Below are 27,246 nucleotides of genomic sequence, written 5' to 3' on the forward strand. Positions count from 1 at the left end.
CAGTCATTCATGGTATATTCCACACCATGAACATCCACTGGGAACTCGTACATTTGTACAGAAGAAAAAAATAATCTAAAAAAACCCCAGAATGTCACAACAGGCTGTTATAAAAGGTAGTGGAATTAACTTTAATCACTAAAATTGTCTCTGCAAGATACAGATTTATTTTTTTCTATTTGTAGTCTATCTACCGACTTGAACAGCGTAAAACCCTGAACATGCAGTACAGTTCATGGGGATAGACCCCTCAGCCCATGGAAACGTCTGAGGTGTTTTATGCATGACAATTAGGTTCTTAATGACAAACTGCTGTTTCCCAGGTATCCCTGTAGACAATAAAACTACTTAGCAATTCATTGTGTGTTCCACAAACTAAGGAAAATATTTATTCAAAACATTTCACAATCTGTTTTTCATTAAAATGGGGGCAAAAAAAGTAGCTGCTTAAGCAAATATAATTAAAAAAAAATTTGCCCACAGACTAATGAAAAAAAAACAAAACCATTAATATTTTTGAGAATTTTCTTGTTAAAGAAAAGATCCTCTTTAATATAAAAGTCTGGGGGGGGAGACCGGCTGGATTTAGTTTGGTTTGTTGGTTTTTTTCCCCAAAAATGAAGACACCCAAAATGAAGACAAAAATAAAATGAAAAAAGATCCATTTCCTGACTAAATTTACCTGACTTCACAGTATTTATAAATGGGAACAATGGTGATCAGGAGAGGTACAAATACCTTCTGTAACAGGGGTTCCAAAAATGCAAAACACTTCAGAAAATGTACCTTTGAGCCCGTAAATTGCTATTGCTTGACTCTTCCCAAAGCACGTTGCCAGAAGATTCCTCAGCTTCTCCATGTGATGGGTGAGTGGGAGGCAGGATGAATTTCCTCTGATGTCAGCGGGATTGCTTTGAAGATTGTCATCACATCAGTCCCTTAAAAAGCAGGGCTTCCTTTAGTCTGGGGAACATGATATTGAAAATTAGCTTCTCAGCATGTTCAGTGGATATCACCAGGTTTTTAGTGAAGACCAGTGATTGAGACTATCTTTTCTCTTACACTAATTTCTGAGTATTTGACCTTATGTCCATGCAACAATCTTTGAATGTTACTTCAGAGTACATGTGGTACCTGTGACCTGGATGTCAGAAAATAACTCCTCACCTAAGTACAGACAGAGCTACATAATAATTTAAAACAACAGACTCCAATTTTTTTAACAGCTTCTCATTTACTCCCAAAGGTTATACTTGTCTTACAACAGCCCAAAGTCAGGGCTTTGGACCTTGGAAACTGAGCTGACTGTAGTGCTTTTGGAAAGCAAGGTGTGCAGGGTGATCTAAAACACAAGGTTCTGAATCCCACCCCCTGGAGTAACCTTCTCCAGCTTTAGGATCCCTTGGAGAAGCGTTTGGAACAGCATTCTGTCCTTACAGGAGGATCAGTAATTTAATCTGGAAAATTTAGTTATAGTTCTTGATATCAGACATAAAAGCATACTTGATAAAGAAGAAATTAATCCAGTACTCATTTCTCCTCCTCTCCCAGATACCCTCTACAAACTAACGCTAGACTGGTGAAACACCAGTACGTGCTGGGAAGGCGGTAGCTCAGGCAGCCACAGCAGTGAGCAGGACCTGGCTGCTGGGTTAGTCCATCCCTTGTGCTACTGGTATGGAGATAATGGGGTGAAGAAACATTTGAAGTTCAAGCTGACTTTAAGCAAAATCGGGGCAAAAAATATTCCAGAAAAGTTAAAATAAATCCAGGATAACAACTGGCACACTTAATTTGCAGAACCTTCTCCTTTGTCTTCAGCATAACAGTAGAGAAGCCAAGGAAAGACTTTGTAAAAGTGGTTGCTCTCAGCATTAACTATGGAGAGGGGAAAGCACTGCCCCAGTGTAGAGTGAATCGATGAGATGAACTGCAATGGCATCCATGTATTACAGACTATTTATGAATTAATTTATGAGTGATCTAGAATATTCTTTCTCTATACACAAAAATACAGAAACTGTACATTGATTAAAGTACCTGATCTTGGAAACGCAATGTAAAGCAGATCTATACACCCAGCCAGAGGTCAGATTCCCTACAAGGAGAAATAAAATCTTAGGTCTGGCATGCCAATCACTCCGACATTATAATACTTAGAAAAGGTCAGCTAGTTGATTTGGTACAGACAAGGAAGATAAGTATTAGTATGAGATTCACCTTCAGCTGTTCTTGATTTTTGAGTTTTATTCACATCATTTTTTAAAGATATTTGCTTGGTTTTACATTTCACAAGCAGAAATGTCGTAATCCCTGTTTGCAGGGACAGGCACTACAGTATCACACAATAATGATGTGCTTCTCAAACGCCAGTTCAAAAGGCAGGAAGTCCTCAGAACCGAAATCCTGTTGACGTCACTAAAGCCAGGATTTCACACCAGAAAAGGCTATTAGAGAGGAAGAATTAAGATCAATCTCAGAAATAAAGCTGTGTGTTCCAACGGGAACAGCTTGAGCCCCCTAACTGGCAGCCCCAGCGTCCTGACCCGGCTGGCAGCGGGCAGGCAATCACCATGAGCAAGCACAGGCGGGATAAGCTTTTGGGCTTTTGTACTAATAAGCAGAGGTTCTGTAGGAAGGAAAGAAAAGGAGGAGAAATTAAGAAGTGATTTAGGTTTCTGCAGGACATATAAAACTGCTGCTGCTTTCATTTCCTTTTAAAAAGACAGGACAAAAGAAGCAGAAGAATGTATGCTGATTTTGGAAATGCAAACTCTCAAATGCTATTCCTAGGAAAAAGTTATTTTCCAGGAGAAGTTACATGAGTAATGAAGGAGAAGGCAACTCCTTTTGCTGGCCGTATATTTTCTCATTAGCTCCAAAAAAAAACTCTGTCTAATTTCTCAGGCTGGAATTATATATGTGAATTAAAACTCCCCCAAGATCAAGGAGGCCATCAACATAATTCAAATATCTTTTCCAAGGTCACTCAATCTCAGCTACCCTGCCAGTACATAATAATGTGTTCTGCCACAGGTTTTGACCAGCACACACACACACACAAAATATTGGCTGTGCAGTATTTTTAGGGTGCAGAATACAACCCATAACACATTTGGGATAATTTTAAATGAAAACACGTAGAAAGAGAGAAGATGCAAAGCGTGGCTTGCAGACAGGCTCACTCCTCTGCTCTGCCTGACTCCAACAGGAGCAGTCCAGGTGGCCAGAACTATAATTATCCTCACATGAAAACTGCAATTTGGAGTTGAAAGGCACCTCTGAAATTTGGCAATGCTCCAGAAGCTTAGACTTTCTTAATGTTGCTTAACATTTCATAAACCACCCCCCCCAACACCTGTATAAGGTGCTTAAAATGTCATTACCACCTGTAATTAAACGCAGAATCCAATTACCGCAGATAGCAAATCAGGTTGGTGCTTACCATTTGTATATATTGACCATGTTGCTTATAAAAAAAAATCAGGACTAGTAAAGCACACATAGAGCGATGTAAAATGCAGATTGTATGAAGCTCTAAAGAGCAATTACAAGATAAAAGGTAATGAGGAATAATAAGGACAAAATAGTTTCAGTGAAGTAATGACACTTGAAGTTTAAATTTCTATGTGGAAACTTCTGGAAGAAAAATAGCCAGCAAAGAAATCAAAGAGAGAAAAAATGATGGTGAGAAGGCGAGAAGTTAAAGCTTACTTACCACACTTACGGGTATCCCATTTTCATATCAGTAAACTTCAGTAGCGTTATTAAGAAGTTCTGTGAACCCAACCATATTTTCCGAGCCATGAACCACAACCACACAGGTCCCTCAGACCCATCTGCAACAGCAGTTACATAAATTACACCCTGTTATTTTTAGAATTATTATATAGACCTTTCTGAATTTATAATACTGCTTTGGGCTGACTCTTGTTCGTGTGCCCTAATTAAATAATATTAATTAAAGCACCAACTATTTTTAAAAAATAATTACATCGAGTAACAGTATGGGGCCAGCTATTACAGTTCCTCAGGTGGGGTCTTCCAAACAAAGATGTGTCTCCCCATGGAAGAATAAGGTCAGAGCTCTAATCAGGCCAGTCATGCAAGTTGAGGATGAAGTACGTATTATAGAAATCTCTCTGTTTATAAAATTTTGCTTTATTTTTAAGCTTAATTCCTGTTTTCAAGGACAAAACATGAGGGAGACATTTAAAGAAAAGATTTAAATTGTGTCGAGATCCTCAGGTGAATGGGGACAGGGTATTTCAGTTCTCTACGTCAAACATCTGCTTTGGAGATTTTGTATGGGAACATACTGGCTTTGAAACAAATATGTTTCTCCCACTTCTACCAGTTCAGTGGTCTTTAAATTCCAGATCATGGTGCCATAATGATTATTTAAGGGCTGTTAGTCTGTCAAGTAAATGGTTACTTTTTGGCACGCGTAATATGTGTTTTGCCAACATGATACATCACAACAGCGCAGATGGAGCCATTCGGGTGTATTGGGTCAACAGAAGTTCTCCTTGCATAAATTAGACTATACAAAGTAAAAAATGAATAATAGACTTTTCAAATTAAAAAACAGTTAATATTTTAAATCACAAGGATATCTACAAAGAAACATATTTTTCCCTGTGCATAAAGGTGGTAGCTTCTGTCTCTGCAACCAGCCTGTGGTGCTCGTGTGACCAGACCTTCAAGGGAGAACTGCATTTTATATCACCGTAAGGGCCTCAGAAATAAAGTTACCTGGAATTGTGGAATTTCTGTCTGATCCTCTCAACAGGAATTCATCAGCTTTTCAAATTTGTTTAGGTTAGTAAACAAACTAAACCCACAACCAAGCTCTTTGCTAATACGGCAAAACAGTTTAGATGGTAGTTAGGATGCAATACACTTTAAGAATTAATTGTATCAATTTTTCAAAATTGGATTTCAAAAGAAGAGTCAAACATGCTTGTGAGAACAGCAAACACCATACTTACTGCTCTTAAACTTTTCTGGCCAAAATAGAGTGCTATTACTATAAAAAAAAAAAAAAGGAAAAAATTAAATGACATTGTTCTTTAAAAAGCTTTTTTTTCTTTTCAAATAATAAGTCATTGGGTTTAATTCTCCTCTTCATTATAATAATTCCACGGACTTTGGTGGACCTAGTATTAACAAAGTCACAGCTACTATTACTTTGATGAAGCTGACATTGTCAAGAAAAAATTAAGTCTCTTTTTACAAAAGCTCTTTTCTTTTTCCTTTTTTCTCATATTAATTATTGAGTTTTCCTATCTAGCCAACTGAGGGAGATTTGACAATTTCCTGTCCTTATGCCCCCCACATTCCCTTGAGTATGCACTTGTTCACTTGACAACTGATGGACAGTAAGTGGGGCAGTGTTACTGTATTATAGTTTAGAAGCTAACTCAACTGTTTCTTTCAAATACATTTTTCTTCAGTAATAACTCCTGTAAAGCAGGGAGCACTTCCTGCAGATCTCTATATACTGTTGCGACATAACACACACTTTAATATGCTGCTTCCTTTCCACTGGGATTGCATTCTTTACATAAAGCTTAAATATATTAAGAATATATTCTTATTTCCTTCAAGCTGACATTAAAGAAGTTTCACTAAGATATCAATACTTTGTAAAAGAGGTTCTGTATAACTTGAAAATGAAAATCTTTCTTCTGAGACCTGTTACTTCCACTTAATATCAAATTTTTCCTCAGCTTACTGGATAATATTGGAAAACAGATAAAGAATAAATATAAAAATAAATATTATGGAATTCAAGATATTATTGGTTTCAGTAATTCAGCTTTTTCCTAGTTAAACCAATTTAGGATTTAAGACTAAATGCAAACTGGAAGAAAAAATTCTTTTAAATGTTTATTTACAAAACACACTTTCTTTCTTCCAGACATCTACAGAGGAGCGATCCCCATCTGAGTGAACTACAAATCCTAATAATAATGGCATCTTATATGGATAAAATTATTCTAAAACATCTACAGATCTGAGCCATAAAAATTTCTACCAGTATATTTTTTTCAGAATAAAAACAAAGGTGGCATTATAATTACAAAAGGCATAATGAGTAGGCATAATGAGTAAATACCAAGGCTTTGAGATTACTCATCAAAATAAATTTTTGAACATTGGACTTACCTGCTTTTGAAAGTATCATTCATGGGCTTTTAGAACTAATGAACGCCTCCAACCACAAAAACGTTAGTAAGAAAAACAAAATCTACAAAAGAAACATAGTTAAGAATCAAAAGAAAGAAAGCAACTGTGAACCTAACCTATCATTGATGCGTTCTGACAGACACCTATGTGCTCCATTTTATAGTGATGGATACAGGTCTTTCCCAGTCACATAAAACATATTTGTAGGTAATTCTCGGGGACTGACAAGCTTCATGCTAGTTTTGAAGCTTTTCTTCTTTTTCTAGCAATTTCAGTTTACTTTTTGATGGTGCAGATGCAATAACCACGCATCTGAAAAGGCAAACGTCAATACCAGCCTTAATCTACTGTTTTAGCTCCCAGTCCTTTCCATTCAAAGCACAGACCTGACTGAGCGGGAAGAGTGCTATTAGCTTGATAGTTACAAAGTCAATAGAAACCGAATTTTAAAAGGATATCAAATCCTCATGATAAGGGACATAGAAGGTTGCATGCTCAGTGATCCATACTATTCCCTGCAAATCAGATCAGGGAGATTAGTCTTTTCTGGTGAATAGTTTATTTGCTTTAATGCAAAGCAGTGAAAGCAGTTCAGCGAAACATGTAGCTAAACAAAACAATTTTCTGAAGTATATAGAATTAAATGCTAGAAAAGTTTACAGAATTATATGTCTGATTTAAACTGACCAAAGCCAGACACTCCAGATGCATGCCTATAACTTCTTTACATCAGGCTGTTTGCAGGCACCGCAGGCAATTTCAGCCTTAAATCTTGTTAAATCCAAAACAAAACAAAAAGCCCTGAACAAACAACCTCCTTCCCCAAATACTCACACACACACGACAAGTAACAAATTCATGACAGTTTATAAGCTTTAGAGTTAAAACCTGCAAAAAATTAAAAGGTCTGTTTTAACCTGTTTTAAGCCAAAAATTCAGAGCAAACCTATAACGCCTTTACATCGTGCTTTATGTTGTGTAAAGAACGCTTAATCTACCAGTGCAGAATGTTCAACCAATTGTGAATAAAACCCCAAGTGTAATAACCAGCTCTTATTCTAATTCAGTAACTGTAAAGATGGGAAAATTACTAAAAACAACTAATTGGATTCTAGCGTGGATGGCACCGTGGAAGGACCATGATGTCACCCATGAGCAGGCTGGTGGCCAAATCCCTTTGAGTGGCATCACTCCAGACATTCCTGGGGAGCCACAGGGTGCTGCCAGGGGTCCTGTCCTGAAGAGCCTTTGAGGGACCAAACCTGAGACCTGCTCTGGTATGCCAGAAAGCGCCACATATGCGCAAGCAGATCCTACAGTTTACCACCTCTCGAGACCATCTTGAAAAGAGGCAATATTCTATAGTTAACAGTGCACTCCCCTTCCTTTCTATTGCAAAAGTAAATTGCTAGCCAGCCTTTTAAGAAATAGAAGGATCAAATAGAAACAAAATGTCATAGTGAGTTTTCTAAAGCAAAACCAATCTACCATATTGTTGCAGCACATGGATCCTTCCTGCGTGAAACTGAGCCAGTCCATTTCTCACATGCAGTGAGTCCTTGCAAAATGCCTTTCCCATACTCTCCCAGAGCCCACTTCTACAATCCGTCCTACATACCAGGGACCCTCAAAGCAAAAAAACCAGATTCACTCCATGTCTGCTAAAGATCATAGATCTAAATTTTGCTAATAAGACAAACTCTCTTTCTTTGAGAACTGGTTTTAGAAGCAGAAACAAACACACTCTCCATTTAGAAGCCAGGGAGGTCACTGATGCACTAAACTCCTGGCAAACAGCGTATAGCTGCTAATACTTTTTCTTAGGGAGGATTTTCAGATGAGCTTTGGGTTATGGATAGCATGAGTTCCAGAATAATGCATTCTGTAATTGTGTATATGATTGCTGTAATAACCCTACTTACAAAAGAAAGAAACACAATATTTATGCATGCATTCGAATGGAGGCAGATTCAGACTTGCTCCATCCATGCTGGGAGATGACTAAGCATCAGTCTGCTCTGACCCGGAACCCTCAGAGCTGCAATAACTGGATGTCCACAATGACACCAGCAAGCTCTGGCACAGCAGATTGCTCAACCAGCTATATGATTTGAAGGGCAGGACAAATGGACAATATGGGCAACTTTCTTTTGCACTTCAGCAAAGCTGTGACCATACCCAGCACTTATGATCTTGACTTGCTTTTGATGACCTATGTTGCTTATTTATTATCCTATTATCCTGATCAAGAAAAGCAGGGCAGCCCATTTCCTTATCTTTATTTGAACAAAATTCTTGCCAGTTTTACTTGCAGGTCTGCTGCTCCAGGCCAATGTTGCATGTGTAGCTTTCAAATGCTGCAGAAGAATGTTTATTTGTGCTAGGATACTTTTCTAATCAAAAGTGGAAACCCAACATGAACCATATCCATCCGTCAGTAAGACTACAATAAGTGTAGTTTTGCAAGATTCTTGATTTTATGTCAACTGTCTCCATTTTACTTCTACATCTGTGCATACTTATTACTTACGTAATTCACTACAACAAATTTCTATAAAACCAATCATGTATTTATGCAGGGTTTTTTAAATCTGTTATGTAGCCTGTGCTCCTTGTCAGGTTTGACTCATGTAAATGCTTACAGAGAGAAACCACGCTGTCAGCACTGCCAGCAGCTTTGAACTTGCAGTTCTTTCCTGCAGATTCCTACTGGGGGTAAAGCAGGCAGGACGGGGAGGGTCCCTGCCTCTCAAGGCAAGCACAACACAAGCATTGTAAACCAAAAAGGACAGATCCCTTTCTTCTGTCTAACCGCCTGAGGTCTGGAGGCCTTTTAGATGCAACCTTCAAGTCCAGAGTCCTCTCTCTTTCTTTATTCCAAGACAGTTTTATTAAAACCTGAGACTTTTTTACTTTTTTTCCCCAATGTCTCCGGCTGTTCATCAGTGTCCCAATGCAATGCTCTACCAGGTAACAGGCGCATTTCAGGTGTGTTTATCTGATGTATGTGCAGACCAGGCACTAGAAATGCATCGAGATGCCCACGTTTGAGCTAGTGGATGTGAGCACACAACTCCTTAAATCCTCCTCCAGAATGTGGCTGCACTCTGCCACCCATCTGAGCCCCAGGTGCTAGCCTGAGCTCCAATTTTTAATCTACTGGCAAAAGTCAAAGTACATTTTTGGCCTATAGGCCATACAGAGAAAAGGAGGAGGATGTTCTGTCCTGAATTTTGTTATATTTTGGCATTCAAACTCCGAAATATAAATTATTAATGTTCAAACAAATCATACTTTTTCACAAGCTTGTTCCACACTCTGCGTGATTTACCACAGATTTCTCTCCTGCCTCTCGCTTGCCCCTCCACAGACATCAGACATCCATCCCAGGTCTCCACGACCTCCGCTTTCTCTGGATATCTGCCCTTTTGCCCTTACTCTCACCTTTGTGATATTTCCCCGCTCTTTGCTTTGCTCTTTCTCTCCTCCAGTCTTCTGCTGAACTACTCGCAGCTCTTTTGTTAAGGTTTTTTCAGGCTCTCCGGTATTTCCTTCTCACATCTCCACCTCTCTAGCCCGCAAGCATATGCCGTTCACAGGTTTATTAACTACCCATCGCTAACTTGGGGAGGGATGAACAACAACTGAACATTGATTGTTTTTCCCTCGGCAAGAGTAGGATCTGCAGGGCTGAGTACCCAGCTACAAACTGTCACAAGACTTTTCCAAAACTAATGTCATCGAGATTTCACCTTCCTTGTTAGGCTGAAACTGGTTTATATATGTCAAAACAAGAAGGCAGCAGGAAAGACAGAGAGAAAACTACATTAAAAAGAAATGCCCAACATTCCTATGCCCATTAAATGTGATATCTCGTTTCAAAAACAGTTAGATAAAAATAAAGACCATTTCCAAAACTGATTTACTGCCTGCAGTGAGGTCTAAGGTCTGAACTCTAGTATCCATTTGTTTAAAAGTGAGTCATTGTAATTACTTTCATTTTGCATCAGACTTTCCCCTTTTCTTCCTCTCTTCCCAACACCCCCTGTGAAAGGTAAAAATCTGCATGAGGACTGCACCACCTCCTCAGTACCACGTCTTCATCTGGCCAGGAATATAGGAATAATAAAATTTATTCCTATTATTCCTATAATAAAATAATAGGAATAATAAAAATAAAGGAATAGAGCATTAAATTACATATGGTCTCCCACACAACCGTGCTGTGTATTCCTCCCATTGCAGCGCTCCCAGCTAAAGATGGCTGAGGTGACAGAAAGAAGCCTGCGCAAACAACAGCTCAGTCCCCTCCTTCTTCCCCACCCCATCAAGCTACAGAAAACACAAGGTGCACTTTTCTTTCTCAAAACTATCACCCCTTTCACCAGAATAAGAAATCTCATTTTCATCCTGATTAACCCACAACATTGCAAATCTTAAGACAAGACATCCGAAGCATATATGGTGATGTTTCCTCCAGATTTAGATCAATTTTAAGGTGTTGTACAAAAGTGTGTACAGAATGGTTTGAGAGAAATAAATATGAAATGATGTTCTGATACTGTAAATCATTTAAAAAAGCATTGAGGCTGGATAATCTTGCCCTGGCCCTGACCCAGTGGTGTCGGGGTCGTGTCAGGATGCTCATAAAGATGTAAGGAAACCCTTGGGGAAGCACGCCGGGATCATTGACCACCAACCAACCTGAGAAGGCCTTCCTGGTCCAGAAATGGCTGCAGGAGAGCACTCCCCTGCCTCACCCCTTTCCAGGCTATGAGATTTTACTTCACCCACAGAAGCCTGAAAATCTGCAATGATAATGAAAATGTTAATGCAATGCCAGCTACCTCAGTACTAGGGGGACTAACTATTAAAATATCATGAAAAACATAATGAAGCTTTCTCCTTTTTTAATTTTTATGCACTAACCACAGAAGAAGGCAATTTATCAAAACCATTCACTACATCTGACTAATAGTTTTGTACATTACAGGAATCCACAACTATCCGATGAATGCTGATAAGCTGTAAACCATTTCTCTTCTTGTAAATATTGCAAAGGGTCCAATAGTGCTGCTAATACTGCTGCAATAAAATCAATAAAAAGAAAATAAAAGGAAGAAAAGCTGAAAGCATTTCAGAAGTACAGAAAAAGTCTTTTCACTGTTTTTCACATTTATGTTGCTTTCCTTCCTTTCCCTGGAAAAACGAGTCATGCAGCTATGTTATTATGGGCTGCAATCTGGTGGGATCGCAGTGTTTAAACTGCATTCATCCTAGTTACAGCTCAAATGGCAGAGCCCTAAAGGAACGGCGAGGTACTGGGGAAAGTTAGTTATCAACTCAGCCCAGGGCATGTTGCCCCTTGAATCGGAGCTGAACCAATGTACTATTAAAATACGAGGCGACACAGATCTTCCGCTTTAGATAAGCTACAGCTCAGGGAAAACTGATGGGCAATATTGCTTTGCCAGAGCAGTGGTGATGGGGTAGGGAAGAGGAAAAGCCAAGCAGCCTCTCCCCAACATGTAACCAGGGAAAACAGCTTGTGCTACACTGTGCTGGTGCACAACGTGCTTCCCAGGGGTCCCGGTCATGCCCCTGCTACTAAGGGGTGTTCAGGAAACAAGCAGAAAATTTTCTGTTTTGTATCATTTGTCATCCTAGTGGCTTCTCCTGACCATTAGAACTACAAATATTACCAATAAAAACGCAAACCCATGATCCTGACTGACTGCTGCCATTGACATAGGATGAGGGTTGTGCTATCCAAGTGTCAATGTAAATATCTGCCCAATTATATTTTTTCTAAAGTAAAGATGTGAATTCTGCCATCCAATGGACTTGCATTTTGACTTTGTAAAAATAACCCCAATATGAAAGCAATGAGCAATGTACAACAGAACACAAATGAACCTTTACCTGAGAATCATAAAATATTTTAAAAGCAGTAATGGGTGAAATTCAACCTTGTAAGGGGGCCAGCACAGGCTGTACATCACTTAAGCCCTACTTAAGGCCTCAAAATAGGATTTAGGTGAAACTTAGCTGGTGCATGACATTTGTGCTGACACTGTGCAGAGCTGAGTGCCACCCATTAATGACTTAACCCCCACAAGCAAGCATTCCTTTGAGGATCATTACTTTTATTGCATCCATAGCTTTTGGGGGAAAAAAAGGACTATTTTTTGCACTGCTGTTTCACATTATGAGGATCCTGGTGGCACGGTCATCTTCTATGGCACGACACCCTGTCCTCTCAGCTGTACTCCCATCTTGTTACCTGGGTCAGCAGAAGTATTACTACCGAAGACCTTTTATCGTGAAGCCGTGGCCTCAATTAATTGATTCCGTGAGCCATATAATGCTCACTGATACGTCTTGCAGTGCTGGGTGCGCAGAGCAATTACCCAAAGAGGTTTGCTGCTTCCCGTTTCAACAACTGCTGCTCCTCTTCTCAAGAGAAATTCACAGGGGAGCCAAGAAGACCCCAAGGAAAGGCATTAAACCCAAACAACCAAGAACGACAACAAAATCTCTGATAAAACAGAACAGAGCAGCCAGTAAGTGCTACTCTCTAAAGCTTTATATCTATCTCACCCTTTCAGAGCCAGTTTTGGAAATCACAGGCTTGGAGAATGGAGGTCTCTGTGATGTCCGAGGTTCTGACTGCACCAGGATCCGGGTGTTTGGTCTCGGCTTCAAAGAGTCACCCAACCTGCGCTGCGAGGTCACCAGGTTAATTGTAAGCAACTTCCCATGGGCTCGTATTGATGATACAGTCAAACTTTGACATGTTTATGTTAAAGTCTTTTACCCTGAACTGTGCCAAGTGCCATCATATCTGAAGGAGACCTACAAGAAAGCTGGAGAGGGACTTTTTACAAGGGAATATAGTGATAGGATGAGGGGTAATAGCTTCAAACTGAAAGAGGGTAGATTTAAATTAGATATCAGGAAGAAATTTTTCACTATGAGGGTGGTGAGACACTGGAACAGGTTGCCCAGAGAAGCTGTGGTTGCCCCATCCCTGGAGGTGTTCAAGGCCAGGCTGGATGGGGCTTTGAGCAACCCGGTCTAGTGGGAGATGTCCCTGCCCATTGCGGGGGGGTTGGAACTTGATGATCTTTAACATCCTTCCTGACCTAAACCATTCTATGATTCTGTGATCGCTCACTGCCACAGTGGGGTGCAAATACCTTCAAAACCCATTGCCAATACATTTGCTATGAATGAGGGGAGCTGAAGAGGCTCAGCCCTTTCCACAACTGGTTCCTCGGAAATGCACAGCTATGTGTTCTTGCTAATTTTCTCTGTGGGGTTTTGTTTAAGTCTTGTTTGACTCAGCTGCACTGTAGTCCGGTGAAGCCTGAAATCACAATATTATTTCTCATTTTATACATCTGGAGTCTAGTACGCTTGATGGTTTACCTAAACACATTTGAATGCTAAATTTTGTGGTTTAATATTAAGTTTCCTCAACACAGTTACAGAGTCTCTTATTTGAATTTTCTTAGTCACAGTTCAATACCAAGTCAGAAGTTTTAATGACTATTAAACCCAACTCTTCTGCTAACACTGTAATTTTATTATAAACAACTATACATGGGCAATACAAGGACTGAATGATTTGGTGTATCAGCACACTCAGATATGAAGGGTTTGATTCATCTCATAAATTCACCTCATAAAAGCCTGATTCCCATTCAGCACTCACATGCTAATGAGGCACAGCTGAGATTTGCCTGCCATGCCTGCTTAGGGCTCGGTAGGCTCTCAACAAGCAATGATGTCTAGTGCAGCTGATGTAGACAAGTTGCAGGCATCGCCTTCGAGGAGCAAGGAGCTAGCTGCTGAGCTCCAGGAGCAAACACAAAGCTGCTCCACCACGTTACCCTGTCTCTTCCAGCTGCTCATCCCAAGTGCAGACCACAGTGCTTCCTAAATCAGTAGACCACCTGCATGCATAGATGAGAATGCTTTGCTCTTTACTGTGGCTAGAGTAACAGCATTATTTCTTTTAAATAAACCATCTGGAAATGCCTTATATTATTAATTATAAATATAAACATATGTTAGCAAGTGGAATTTCTTTATATGAGCCTTCAGTTTCTGCACTCTCCTTCTGTTTTACTGTAGCATCTCAATGGCGAATGGATATCAAGAGAACAAGAAACCACAAAAGCAGATTTTCTCAGCTCTGAGGTTATTGACTGCCAGATTCCTCTCCTGAACCTCACAGAGACAGAGGTTGTGCGCTTTGTGGCTGGTGATGAGCCGTTTGCAAGATGGCAAGTGAAAGTAGGAATTTCTTATGTTTCTAAAAATGATTTAGAAGGAGAAAATCTGTTGTCATGGTAAATTAAAATGCAAAGCACAATTTACTTCCCTTCAGAAATGAAAACGCCTGTAGAAATACTCACATTAATGTCATGTAGGGAAAAAAAAAAAAAACACCAACCAAAACAATATGAGTTTAAACAGATGTCTTTGTAGGCAATCCAAAAGCGCAAATTACAATCACTTCTCCAGGTAGTCACCTGAGATTGATGCAGTTGGGCTAATCAATTGTTAATCATTAGTATGCCATTTCTGGAAACTCCAGCTCAAGCTCCTGATTAGGCAGCAAGTATAAGACAGCTTTGACTCTCTGGTTGTAAGACCAATGCCTGCAGCAAAGCACTGTCTAGATCCTGGGCAGCAGGTGAAGGCTGGCACAGCGTGAGCAGGGATGATATTGTCATGGTCATGGTCATGGTCATGGTCGTGGTCATGGTCTTGGTCTTGAATGACTTCAGGAAGAAGGGTGTCTGATACCTGCTAGTACCAGGTTCTCTGCTGTGATTTTAGCCTCCTTTGTTTACAAAATGAAACCTACTTTCTAAATACTTCCAGAAAATCAGTGCCTTACTGACCCTGCACCTGCTACGCTTGGTCTTGCTCTCAGCCTGGAATGTTATTTTCTGCATATTGGTTGGGTTTTTTTAAGAATGAGATCATTTAAAAGCTCCATAGCTGAGAAAAATATATTGTCATTGTAGGAAGACTGCAGATGTGCTTTGAAAATTGCAGCATGTAAAAATGAAATGTGTAAAACACTCTCTTCACTGTGGTGTTACTGACTGTCCTGCACCCACAGCTGTTTGTACCCCAGATCAGACTGGGGACACATGCTTCCATGTGGCTCAGGGGAAACAGAAAGATGTTTGGCAGTGCATGTTTTCTATCCAGTCATTTATTTTAAATAGAGAGAAGCGTTTGTGTTTTAAGAGATTTGTGTAAGATCTCTGTGGGAGCAGAGCCTGGTTGCTGGTGTGGACCTTCCTTCTGGAGAAGGAGCCGTCAGAGTGAGCAGACTGAACCAGGAGGGCAGTTCCTGTTCTTAGGCCTCCAAAATTTCTCTGAGGAGATACTGAACTCTGCCAATGGTGAGATGAAATGTCACCTCATGATGGAAGGATCTGAGAAGGAGAAACCTTTGAGTTTCCTGGACCAAGAGGACAGCTAACATTTTTGCATGTGCACAGGGCTGTTTCTCCAGTGTAACTTGGATAGTTTCCTTCCAGCTCAGGTATATTACAATGCAGTTTGCTTTCAAGTGCTGCCTTTCAGCCCTGAGGAGGTCTGTACAATTTTTCTCATTTTTTTTTCCCTCAAAAGTCATAGAGAATATCTTTTTTCTTGCTCTCAAGTTCAAGAAAACCTCTGCACCTGAAAGCCTTCTGTCCTTTCCCCCTCCTTCAAACCCTGCAGAAAAAACAGGTTTATGGCTATGCAGCGAATGCACAATCAATTGTCTCAGTCTGTATGCGAATCCTCGTTCTCCTGTGGATCTTTTTGCTGAAGGAATTGGGAAGGCAGAGCTCAGCACTTGGTTTCAAAGGCAGCTGGCCTCACACACCAGTGCAGAGAACAAAACAGTGGAGCTTTTCAAGATAAAAAAATGATTTGAAATGAATTCCACAGATGTTCGAAAATTTGTGCTCCAGAAAATTCCTCATGAAATTTACTGCAACAATGATCTCCTGGGTTATTTTAATGGATACTTTTTGAAATGTAGGTAAAAGATTTTTCAGAACCAAAAAACCAAAGCAATTCTTTCTGGAAATATCATTTTTCAATATTTTCAGAATCTGTCCCCCTTCCCAATTCAAATTTCAGAGGAATCAGCGAAGTTTGACATAAGCTTTTTTCATTACCAACATTGGGGGAATGGGTTTTTGACAAGTCCTTCTCAGTGCTCTTTCATTTTATCTGCTCTTATTTTCACATTTCAGATTTTGCTCATTCTTTCCATGACGTGCTGCCGAACGCAGATAAGAAAGTACATGGGGCTACACCGGAGCATTTGGTATAATTAGTTTAGATATCAAAATACAAGCTCCTACTTGGGCAGCAGATGACTTGGGCTGTCCACACAGACGCCTGGGTGAAGAGGTGAAAGAGGTTGGCAGGTGCCTATCTAATTTGGGAGGCAGATCTCTTGCTTATCCTCAGTTTGTTATTGCTGCCTGTATTTGTCAAGAGCAGGAAAAATATTTGTTAAAAAGTCAGTGAGGCAGAAACTGAATTTCAATTCAGCAAGTTTTTGCAGCTTTCATTTTTCATTTACAAACATTTGCACGAGTCAAATTGTATGTAGATTATGAGTGATACAAACAGCCAAGATGGTTTCATGACGAATGAAATACTTCATGCAGAAGTGACAGACCTCCTTGTCCAGAAGAAGTGGCTCTTTCTTTCCACATGATACACATGTTCAAGCAATCAAAGCACAACTCTAAGCACGTCTTTGGCTTTTAAGGGCTAACCGAATTTGAAGAGAGGTTTGCTCAGCTTAGGTCTCATTGAAGTATTTGTTCCACATCACTAAGGTGACTAATGGAAAAGCAATTAAAATAGCTATAAAATAACCCAATTCTAAAAAGATACCAAAATTTATGTTTATAATAGAATGTAGAGCAAAATACAGATTGAAAAAAAAAAATCAAATTGGCAAGAGTTACATTTCACTCACAATGCTCACTTCAGACAGAACAATTAGTGCAATTTTAATGCTTTTTATATTTTTCCCTGTCTACCTATGTCTTCACCCATTATTAGTGCACGGGTATTAAAACAACATTGGACGCTCTGGTAAAAGAATGAAATTAAATGTAAATTGCATTAGGAATAGTATATTCTTAATGGAAGTCTTGCTGCCAGAAAGCAGTGTCTTTCAGTAAAGTGCAGGTCTTGAGGGGGGGTTGCCTGTTTTATTGTTTTCTTTTCTCAAACTGCAGCCTAAGTTCTTTACGCCTTTTAAAAGAGTTTTTACCTTTAATATAACACACAATAGTCTAATATTTCAGCAGAGTATGATGCCCAGGAAAAAATTACTTTTCCTTAAAGCTATGCCAATGAATTTTACTGGACCAATGAATTTTACTGAATTTCTGGACCAATTTAAGTTAGTCCAAAGAAGTTGTTTCTCTTCCACAATTTCAAATCATGAATATCCATGAATACTGCATATTTACCTACTTATGTTCGTTTCTGCAGAAACAAAACCTCTTAGCTTGCAATGCATTTTGAGCTGAGACGGTGTGATATTGTGGGAGTATCTACTGTATTATGTTCCATGAGCTTTCAAATCTTTCTTAGTGAACTTATAATTGATGCTTTTTATGAAACACTAATTTGTACTCTGTACTCTTCCAGTTATCTTTGTTCAATTTAACATACATCCTTTCTGTGAACTGAAATAGTTTATTAATTGATCAAAAAACTTTATACTCTGGACCTTGTAAAAGTCCTTTATAAAGGGACTGAGGATGTTTCAGCTTTGGGGTCACAGACAAGATGGAGGAGGTCTTGGGGGTTGTCTTTATAGCAAGAGAGCAGAAAGGGTACAGCAGCATTAGTTTGACTGTGAGAAGCCAAAACCTAAAAAATACCCAGCAGAAAGGGCTTTGCTTTCCTGCAGATGTTCATCAGTGTTTACAACATGGCTTTCATCAGTATTTTGGGGTGCTCTTTAATGTTCATATGTTTCAAGAGGTGTCAGAACCTCAAGAGCTAACCTTTTCCACATTAGTCTGGTATCTTTTTATTTTTATTATAGAAAAGTTAGAAAAGAAAATTACTTAACCTTTTCTTATTGTGTAAGCATTCATGCATGACAAGTGCCATGCTAACTTCAGGCTTTCTAAATTACCTACATGTACAGGAAACTGTGAGCTGGGACAGGAGGTGACTGTTCTTCTAATGCACCTTCCTATGGAAATGGAGCTGCTGCTGTCTGGCATTACCCAGTCCAGCAATTTTTTTTAAGGTTAATTTAAAATCACCTAAATAACCTGCATTCACCTTATTTTTTTACCCCAAGGAGTTTACTTACTGATTTGCCATTAGTAAGAAAGTGGTCCTGAATTTCAGCCAAAATTCTTAATTTCATTTCACAACTCCTTGAAAGACACTTGAATACCTATGCAGTTTCCATAAGGGTATTGAAAAAAACCCTCAGAAAAACTAACCCTAAGGGCAATCAAAGAAGTTGAGTGCCAGCTGAGGCAAAAGATCTTTTGGTTATTAATGAACGGTTTCCAGTTTGGAGCATTAAACAATTTGTTAGCTTGCAGTAGAGCCACTCACAAGTGGTTTAATTTATCTTGCTGGCAAGCATCCAGTTCAAGGGGGCAACGGTATATGCTCCAAAATGAGCAGACAGTCTCCATATGGAACATTATTACTTATAAGGATGATTTTTGTATCATTTAGATCACTAACGATGGCTTCCAGTACAGTAATTCCAGAGTGCTAACCCTGTACGACGCAGTCTGCCAGGCCTGCCAATTCCACCCAACCGGACTTTGTAAATTAAAGGTAATTTAAAGAGCGTAAAGGTTTAATATGGATCGTTCATCCCTTCCTTTGCTCTCTCCCTCCCTTTGATGTACTGTGTGTAATAACTGCTTTAGAAGAGGAAAATCTATTTCATAGGTCAGCTGCACAGCAAACACTTTTATTCTCTCTGTTTCACAAGCTCCTGTCTGTGATACTTTTTTTTTTTTTTAAGTATTTACATGTGGTATAAATACCTGATAGAGCATGCTTTGTGATGAAACTTTCACAGACAGGCACTTTCAGAAAGAATATGGTTGACAATATTTATACTTTGCAGCTATTAATGGAAGTAAATAAGCCTGAAGAGTCTTCCCTGAAAGGCAGCTTAACTTCACTTCTGAAGCGTCGCTATTACCTCTCCCAGCCTGTTTGGCGAGGGCACTGTAACGCTAAGCTATATCATTTCTATACCCATTTTCATATACCCTCTTTCTAAGCAAGAGGCATACTAAGATGCATGTTACAGAGTTTTTGTCATGTGAAAACACCCTTGAGAGAACACAAAACATTCTTGCTTACATTAAATGCTGTTGAGTGCAAACGTACAGTACTTTGACAGTTGTTTTAAAACTGTAATCAAAAGTCTAGTGCTATGTTTTAAAGTGCCAACATGCTAGAAACTGCCTGGAGAGCACGACAACCCTCTGTTTTCCTGTGGACTTATTAGTGTAACATCCCCCATCCCTTAGAAAGGAGGTTTACTGCTCTTATTTTCTACAGAGTTGCGTTAGACAGCTGTTTTGTTTTTTCAGTGGGGCTGTAAAGAAACTTTTGGAGGGTTTGGGGATATTAGAATGGGCTGAGCCTGCTTTCCCACCCTGAAGCATGTATGAATGAATAGGAGACCACCAGTCTATATTTTTGTAAAATGAAGGTTAATCAGATATATCTTAACTCATTTGCCTCACTGTTCTCATTAACAGTAATGGGAAAACACAGGGTCAAACTTGCACTGATTGCAGGAACATACCAGTTAGCAAAATATAACAAAAGTTCACATTTTTTCAAATAAATCAGTGAGTAAAAATTACTTTATAGGCCCAAACAATGCAAAACCGCTGAAAGTTCAGATTAAAATAATTGTGTCAGAACCATTTCAATTAAAGCTAGGGTGGGTTTTTTTGTCAAAGACTTTCCTTACTCTTACATTTTTCAAAGATGTATGTTTTCTCAATATGATGGTGTTCTCTAGGGATTACAATAATTTCTATCCTAAGATGCTTCAAGGGACTATTTGAACTAGGCTTCCAATTGCATCAGCCCACATTCCAATTACCCCTCTTATAACATTACTTTGCAAACCTAAATTGCTTCCAGAAAAGGTGTTTCAATTAGGGGACATTTTATATCAGGCCGTTTCACATTCTGTATTCCTCATTTATGGATCCCATTCTGTACAACACTATCACATCCGAAAAAGCATCTTTTTCATCAGAACATCAAACCTTTGAAAACAACAATGTAATAAAATCTAATTAACATCCAGATTTTAATACTGAAGGTCTGTCATGTTATATCATGATGGGGCAATTACAAGAGTTTTTGTTTCTCTACCTTACCCATTACTCTTAAAGTGGTATTACTTAAAATATTGACTAATATACTTTGCAAAACAAGTTTGAGAAACTAATAAAGCAGTAGATGAAAAACCACAAGGCCAGTAGTAGGACACACACCAGTTTCAGAAAAGAAACATGTATTCAAAGAAGGAAAGAGGAAAAATGTATTTGGGCCTTGGGAGTTTCTCCCTCCTGCTGTCCCGCTGCAGTGGTGACATCCCTTGTGTTCCCAGCAGAGCCCTGTGTGTTCCCAGGAGTTTCCAATGTCAGATAAAGTCCCATAGGCAGGTGTACCCCAACACAGACTACAAGCAAAAGGCATAATTCTGCCATAGGACCTTCCCGTGGCATAGATGTTTAATCACATCCATTAATTATGACCTTGTGTTTGCTCCTCAAACAACCCAGGTGTCTTCAGCCCAGTCAGAAGCCACAGGTTCCCCCTGGCCCTGGTGGCCACCCTTACTAGGAGAGGACCAGGCCGTCTTCAAAGGCTGTTGTGCACACAGTGCACCACACAAACTTCTGCTTGGACGTTCTGCCTGACCTAGACACCATCGATGTGTTTAGCTGTTGCTTACAACCATCTCATGGAAGACCAAAATCTAATGCAGTTTGTTATTCTGCTTTTATATCATTGCTCTTTCATATTTCTATGAAGCACCTCCTGAAATAACTAAGTTACCAGCACAGGATTCCAAAATTTCAAATGGAGCTTTTATCCAGTCTCAGTTTTTGTTAATCTCATGGAGCTCACTTTTGAGCATTACCTAATAACCATCATATTAGTAGTTTCAGCTGGGAATAATGATCACACACACTACATAAGCGTGGAAATGAAAAACGCATTCATCTATAGCAAGCAACATCACATGTTGGCTAGGCTGAAACACTTGCAGCTTCAAGGATCTCACAGTGGAAAACTGGAGAACTTACATAACATGTTTTATCCCAGTTGGGAGAAAGTACCAGCATTTAAAATGCTGCTATTTCATTGTTTCAAGAGACAAGTAAGTTTCTGCTTACCACCAGAAATTATTTACTGCTAATTTCTTATTTTCTTATTTCTTTTTTTTCCTTACCACTACTTGTCACACATTTTTTTTTTTCTTTTTTGGCAGGAAAATACTTGTAATATAGATGGACTTTGCTATGGTGAAGGAGAGTCAAGCCCTACCAGTCCTTGTCTTCTCTGTGAACCTGACATTTCTAAGTTCACCTGGTCTATTAATGAAAGTAAGGCTGTTGTTTTTCTAAGATTTAGAAGCACTTATCTGGAAGTTTATGACTCAGTCTATGAAATATATGGTTCCTTCATTTGGCTAACGTGAATCTACCCTGCACGATAGTGCATGTGGGCTGTTTGCAATGGGAATAATTGGGTGGACCAGAAATGCAGACTGACCAGAAGCAGACAGTACTCCACTATGTGCACTATGCACCTGGGCATGTATCTTTTTCTGGCTGAAACCTAACAAATCTCAAATTAATAAAACCAAAATAACACCTGAAAATTAAATTGTTGATATACCAGTGCCCCATGCAGTGCCCAAGTCTGTCAGCTAAAGATGATGGAGCTTAAATACATCTGTCATCACCTTGCAGGTACAAATCTTTAAGGGAATGATTTCGGGAAAACACTGCTTTTAAAACACTAATGTATATTTTTGGTATCTGGAAGAATAGTTTTCTTTCCCTGAGCCAAATCCTATGAAATGCCACACAAAAGACCTTGGCTTGGCAGGGAGTCTAAGTGATAGGGATCAGCCACTCATTACCGTCACTGCCACAGAACCTAAAGGCTCATTCTGCAGCCTGTCATGGCAGGGGTCATGGAGAAGGCTGCCTTTTGAAGCACCTTTTGAATGCCAAGGACTTAATTATAGCTTTTTCATGGCTACATCCCCAGTGTCAATAACAACCATCACTTACCTCATGTATTACAGATGATACGTGTTTCTAGCAGCATTATCCTCACAGCGCATCTCCTCACTTACATGAGCCCATTTGCATCTGGTCAATATAAAGATTATATTACCACTTTTATGTAGATTCATGAGTTCATTCTAGAAAGAGTTTCTCTGTGCTTTTAAGTTCTGTAAACACAAGCAAATTACAGAGAGGTATGTGAGTGACAGGACCAGTTTGCTTCATTTGTTTGCAGTTTTATATTCCTTTAGGGTGAGTAGGTCAGCAGGACCCTTCTGGGAGGAGAGGAAGATTGCTCTTGTCCTTGGGGAAGAGCTGGGGATGCTCAGGGACCTCTAGAGGCTCCTAGAGTGTTCAAGGTATGGTAGCAGGTATAGCAAGAGCTGTAACACAATGGCTGGGGTCCATAGATTCAGCAGACACACTCTCCTCAGAGGTGATAGAAATGCCTTTGAGAAGGATCAGAAAGGACCCAACAGTTTCCAGCAACACAAGTCATAAGTTGTCTGAAATCAATTTTAGAAGCAAGAATACAATATGAAGGGAGAGAGTTGTTCATGAGTTCTTTTCCAGTTCTTGTTCCAGACTCTACACTTTGAATTTTCTCAATTTAAAAATATACACTTCTAGTTTATGTCCTAAAAAATCCATCTTTTGTAATTTAAAACTCCCTGTCAGGAAAATGCGTAGGCAGATCCATCCCAAGTGTTGGCCAACTAAAAATTCCATAGGATGTTTCTTGCATGCGTAGTTAAAATGCCTACAGGTAAGCCAGACCTGAAGAAGAGCTTGTACACCTGAAAGGGTGTGTTATTTCCCCCAAGGATATAGCTTAGTCTAATGAGAGATATTATCTGTGACTCAAAAGCCTTGCTCTCTTTCTGTCCTTCCATTGCATTGGCCACAGAAGTAGCATCTCTAGGGATAAGCCAATCTTGATTATTATATAGACAGACTCATTACTAATACTAAGACAGTTTGATTTTAAAATTCAGAAAACAGCTTAAAAGGGAAAAACTGTATTTTTTTTTTAATTTTTAAACCTAGAAGTGATTTGGGAAATCTGAAACAGATCATGGTTCACTTTTCAATAATTTCAAAATTTAAAAATATTGAAAAGAGAGGGTTTGTCAGACTGGTTTTCAAAATTGTGAATACTTTTAAAAGTTCTTCAATATTTGTGAGTGTGTATATATATTCACTGGATAGCAAGGAGATCTCTGTGGAATTAGAAACACTCTTATTCACAGACTACTTTCGGAATATCTGATTTTATGTTATTTTGTGCCTACAATTTCCTATTACCCTCCATCCAGTTAACACCTTTGTGTTTATCTGTAAATGCATACCCAGCATCAATATTTCATTGCTTACTTTGGGCACAACTTTTATGGGCTCCATGGTTTAAGTGTTTGGGAAATAAAAGATATATTAATAGATGGAAGCTTTCAACGGTTATGCCAGGACAATCTGCTGGACAAGCAGTTTAGAAAGCTCTGGTAGCACAGCAGCAATGAGTGGAGAGACACACTTAAATAATTGCATAATGTGAGACATGCTATGGAAAGCAAAGCTTGATAAAAGGCTATGCACCACAAAAAAAACCCACTAATGATGACTTCCCACAAGCATAATGCAAGGACATATGCAGTCCTTATGAGAATAAGTATATAGTTCATAGGTCTAGAGTGTGACTTGAAACTAATTCTCAGTATTAGAAATGTTCTTTAAGTTAAACGTAACTATGGTCAAATTACATTGTGAGAAGATTCCTTTAGATATCAATATATGTCATTTGTACTGCTGGTTAAAGACGGCTTGAGACTGAGGAGGCGTAGGACATGGAAATGAAACTCCCACCCCTGCACAGAGCTGCTGTCATCTCAGGGTACTCATCCAATCTTACTTTTCCTCAGTTTCTAATTATAAAATGTAATACTTTTCTCTACCTTGTCCTCCTTACCTGTTTATATTGTAAGTATCTTCAGGTAGTGTTTGTCTTCCACTGTAAAACAGCCTTGTACAATTAGGCTTTTATCTTCATTAAGGAAATAACGAATGAAAACACCACCACTAGAAATAACAATGCCAATGGTGACATGATATGCACTACTGTCACAGAGGATAGAGAATCTCAGCATCATTGAGATGCCTCTGCTGGCACTGAGAAGACTTTTATTCCTGATGAAATGTCCAACTGAATTCAGTCAAACAGCTCAGGCTTAATTACCGCTCACATGTAAAGACGTGTGAGAGTCTACTCAATGGAAGAGTTATATAAATATTATTTTTTCCCCCTGAATTTCCCACCCAATTCATTTATCATTCATCATTTTGAGATTTAGTTTACTTATATTTAAATGTATAGGTACATAGAGTGGTAGGTAGAATAAATACATATTTATGTAAGTTTTAGAAGTACAGGTATTAAAGTTTTATTAAGATTTGGGGGACTAGTGGGAGGTTATAGAAATAATGTCTGATCTCCTCCAATGTAACAGTTAACACATCAAAAGTAATCAAAGTTCAGTATAGGAGAAAAGTTCAGTATGGGGCATGAAAAAAATAGGAGGAAAAAGATACACTTTTTGGTAATGCCATTTGCTGCCTCTTACATCTAAATTGCTTCCTCCATCAGTCTCAGGGTATATTCTGTACCTTTTTCTTTGCAAGAACTCCTACAAAGACCCGCACTGTGAATCTTTACATGGGAGAAACTGGAATTTATGTAATCATGGTTTCATTTTTGCTGTTTAGACAACCTGCCTCCTGTGTTCCAGGCCCCCTCCAGCCAGCTGCTGACATTTATTGGTGAGAATTTTGTTTACCAGTTAATAGCAGTGGATCCGGAAGGGTCAGCTGTGCTATTCATCTTAGAGACTGGGCCACAGGATGCCAGGCTCTCTCCCGCTGGCCTTCTCATCTGGAAAGTTGATTCAGAAGAAATGCAGACCTTTGAATTCACCGTGTCGGATGAATGCAATGCACAGAGCAGATACTCGATTGAGGTAAGGAAATGAACACTTTAAAGGGAAAACAAAACAAACCTGTTTATCATGTCAGTGCTTTGGTGCAATTGTCATTATAGCTAATAATTTGTTACTGTCTTGAAAACTAAGACTTCAGCTATTTCCTCATAACTGTATATTATCCAGCACAGCAATAATGATCAATTAATGGAATAAATATCTCTGAGAACATAGAAACTATATATACAAGGAACAAGAAAGAGTGCTATTGATTGCTGTTTGAAAGAACACTCTTGCAGAGCCTTTTAATGGTTCATTAATCTGCTTTAAAATTCTCATTCTGCATTTGGATTGCAGAAAAAAGCATATAACATAAAAGACCAAGTTTTAGCTATAAAAGGGAGATTATAACTCATTCTCAATGATATTTTTAGAGGGTGTCTTGCTCTTATGTCATTACTCCACACTAAGTTTCTTGGCAGAGCTTGTGCATTGCTTTGTCTTTATTGTACAGCTTAACATTAATCCTCTGATAGGATGAGCTAATAAAGCGGGATGCAGGGTCTTGACACAAGTACAGTTTTGTGTAGAAAAGGGTTTTTTTTCCTAAAGATTCCAATTTTTACTCATTCAAACCACTATCATCAAAAACACCAGTCTGCTGAACCCACACAGCAAAGGGGAAACTGGAGTCTGGATATGGTCTTAAATGGAAACACTTCAAGCTAGCCCTCTGTTTAACTAGGTGAGATAATACAGAGGTTTAAATCTGTTGAAATGCTGTTCTTGTACATACATAAAATAAAACTATGGACCTCTCTTCCCTCAAGACCAGCTAAGGAATTCCACAATCATGTTCCTGCCTGGGAGCCATTTGTAATGTGAAACAGTAAGGAGGGCAGGCAGGCAAAGAGAAAAGATTTTCATTTCTTCTTTGAAGAATAAGGAACAAATTCTGCCCTCAGATACTATGTAAAAACTGCTGTTATAGCAAATAGGATTTTTTTTTTCTTAAAACAGGTTAGAATGTGCCCCTAATGATGAAAAAAAAAAAACCCTTCAAAGTCAAGTTTTCAGACAAATAAAGAGTGCTGAGTATGAAACCATCTATCTAGACAAAGGAAATTGGTTAGAAGTAAGTTTTCATAATACTAGATAACATGTTTGCACTGCAAATCTGCCCTTCCTACAAGGTAACAATACACCTCTCAGCTGTGATTATTTGGAGGAATCTTACCAGAACTCCCTGTTGCCTTCCTCAGGTTGGAGTGAAGCCCTGCAGCTGCCTCAATGGTGGAACGTGTGTTACCAATATTAAATTCCCTCCAGGCCTTGGTGAATACCTCTGCTTATGTCCAAATGGATATGATGGAGAATTTTGCCAGGAAGATATTAATGACTGCAAGTCAAACCCCTGCGGCAGCGGAACATGCGTGGACAGTGTGGATAGCTACTTTTGCAAATGTCCCCCTGGTTTGGGAGGTAACACCTCACTGTTTCCATCTCTGATTTAACTAGAGGTATAGTGTCCTACAGTATTTTTTGAGTGCTGCGTGACCACAAGCATTTGTCAAATGGACTACATAAGCCTCCTTTTCTGCTCCTATGACTTAGCTTTAGACAGAAAATGTTCAAAACCAGCTATGTAATTATTCATGCTCAAGGAAGGAAAAATCACCTAAAGTTCTGTGTTCCTGAAATGATCACTCAAG

At 39.1% G+C, this 27,246-nt stretch overlaps 1 protein-coding gene across 1 annotated transcript in view; it reads left to right on the forward strand.

Moving 5' to 3' along the window:
- The window catches only part of LOC141463281 (von Willebrand factor D and EGF domain-containing protein-like), a 180,962-nt gene that overhangs the window by 87,950 nt on the left and 65,766 nt on the right, over positions 1-27,246 (forward strand). Inside the window, exons 12-17 of the mRNA XM_074145613.1 lie at positions 12,801-12,937; positions 14,332-14,493; positions 18,952-19,056; positions 21,758-21,872; positions 25,323-25,573; positions 26,797-27,016. Of these exons, the coding sequence (XP_074001714.1) occupies positions 12,801-12,937; positions 14,332-14,493; positions 18,952-19,056; positions 21,758-21,872; positions 25,323-25,573; positions 26,797-27,016 (990 nt within the window). The remainder of the gene's footprint in view (positions 1-12,800; positions 12,938-14,331; positions 14,494-18,951; positions 19,057-21,757; positions 21,873-25,322; positions 25,574-26,796; positions 27,017-27,246) is intronic.

This window comes from Numenius arquata, chromosome 3 (assembly GCF_964106895.1).
Source record: "Numenius arquata chromosome 3, bNumArq3.hap1.1, whole genome shotgun sequence".
Lineage (NCBI taxonomy): Eukaryota > Metazoa > Chordata > Aves > Charadriiformes > Scolopacidae > Numenius > Numenius arquata.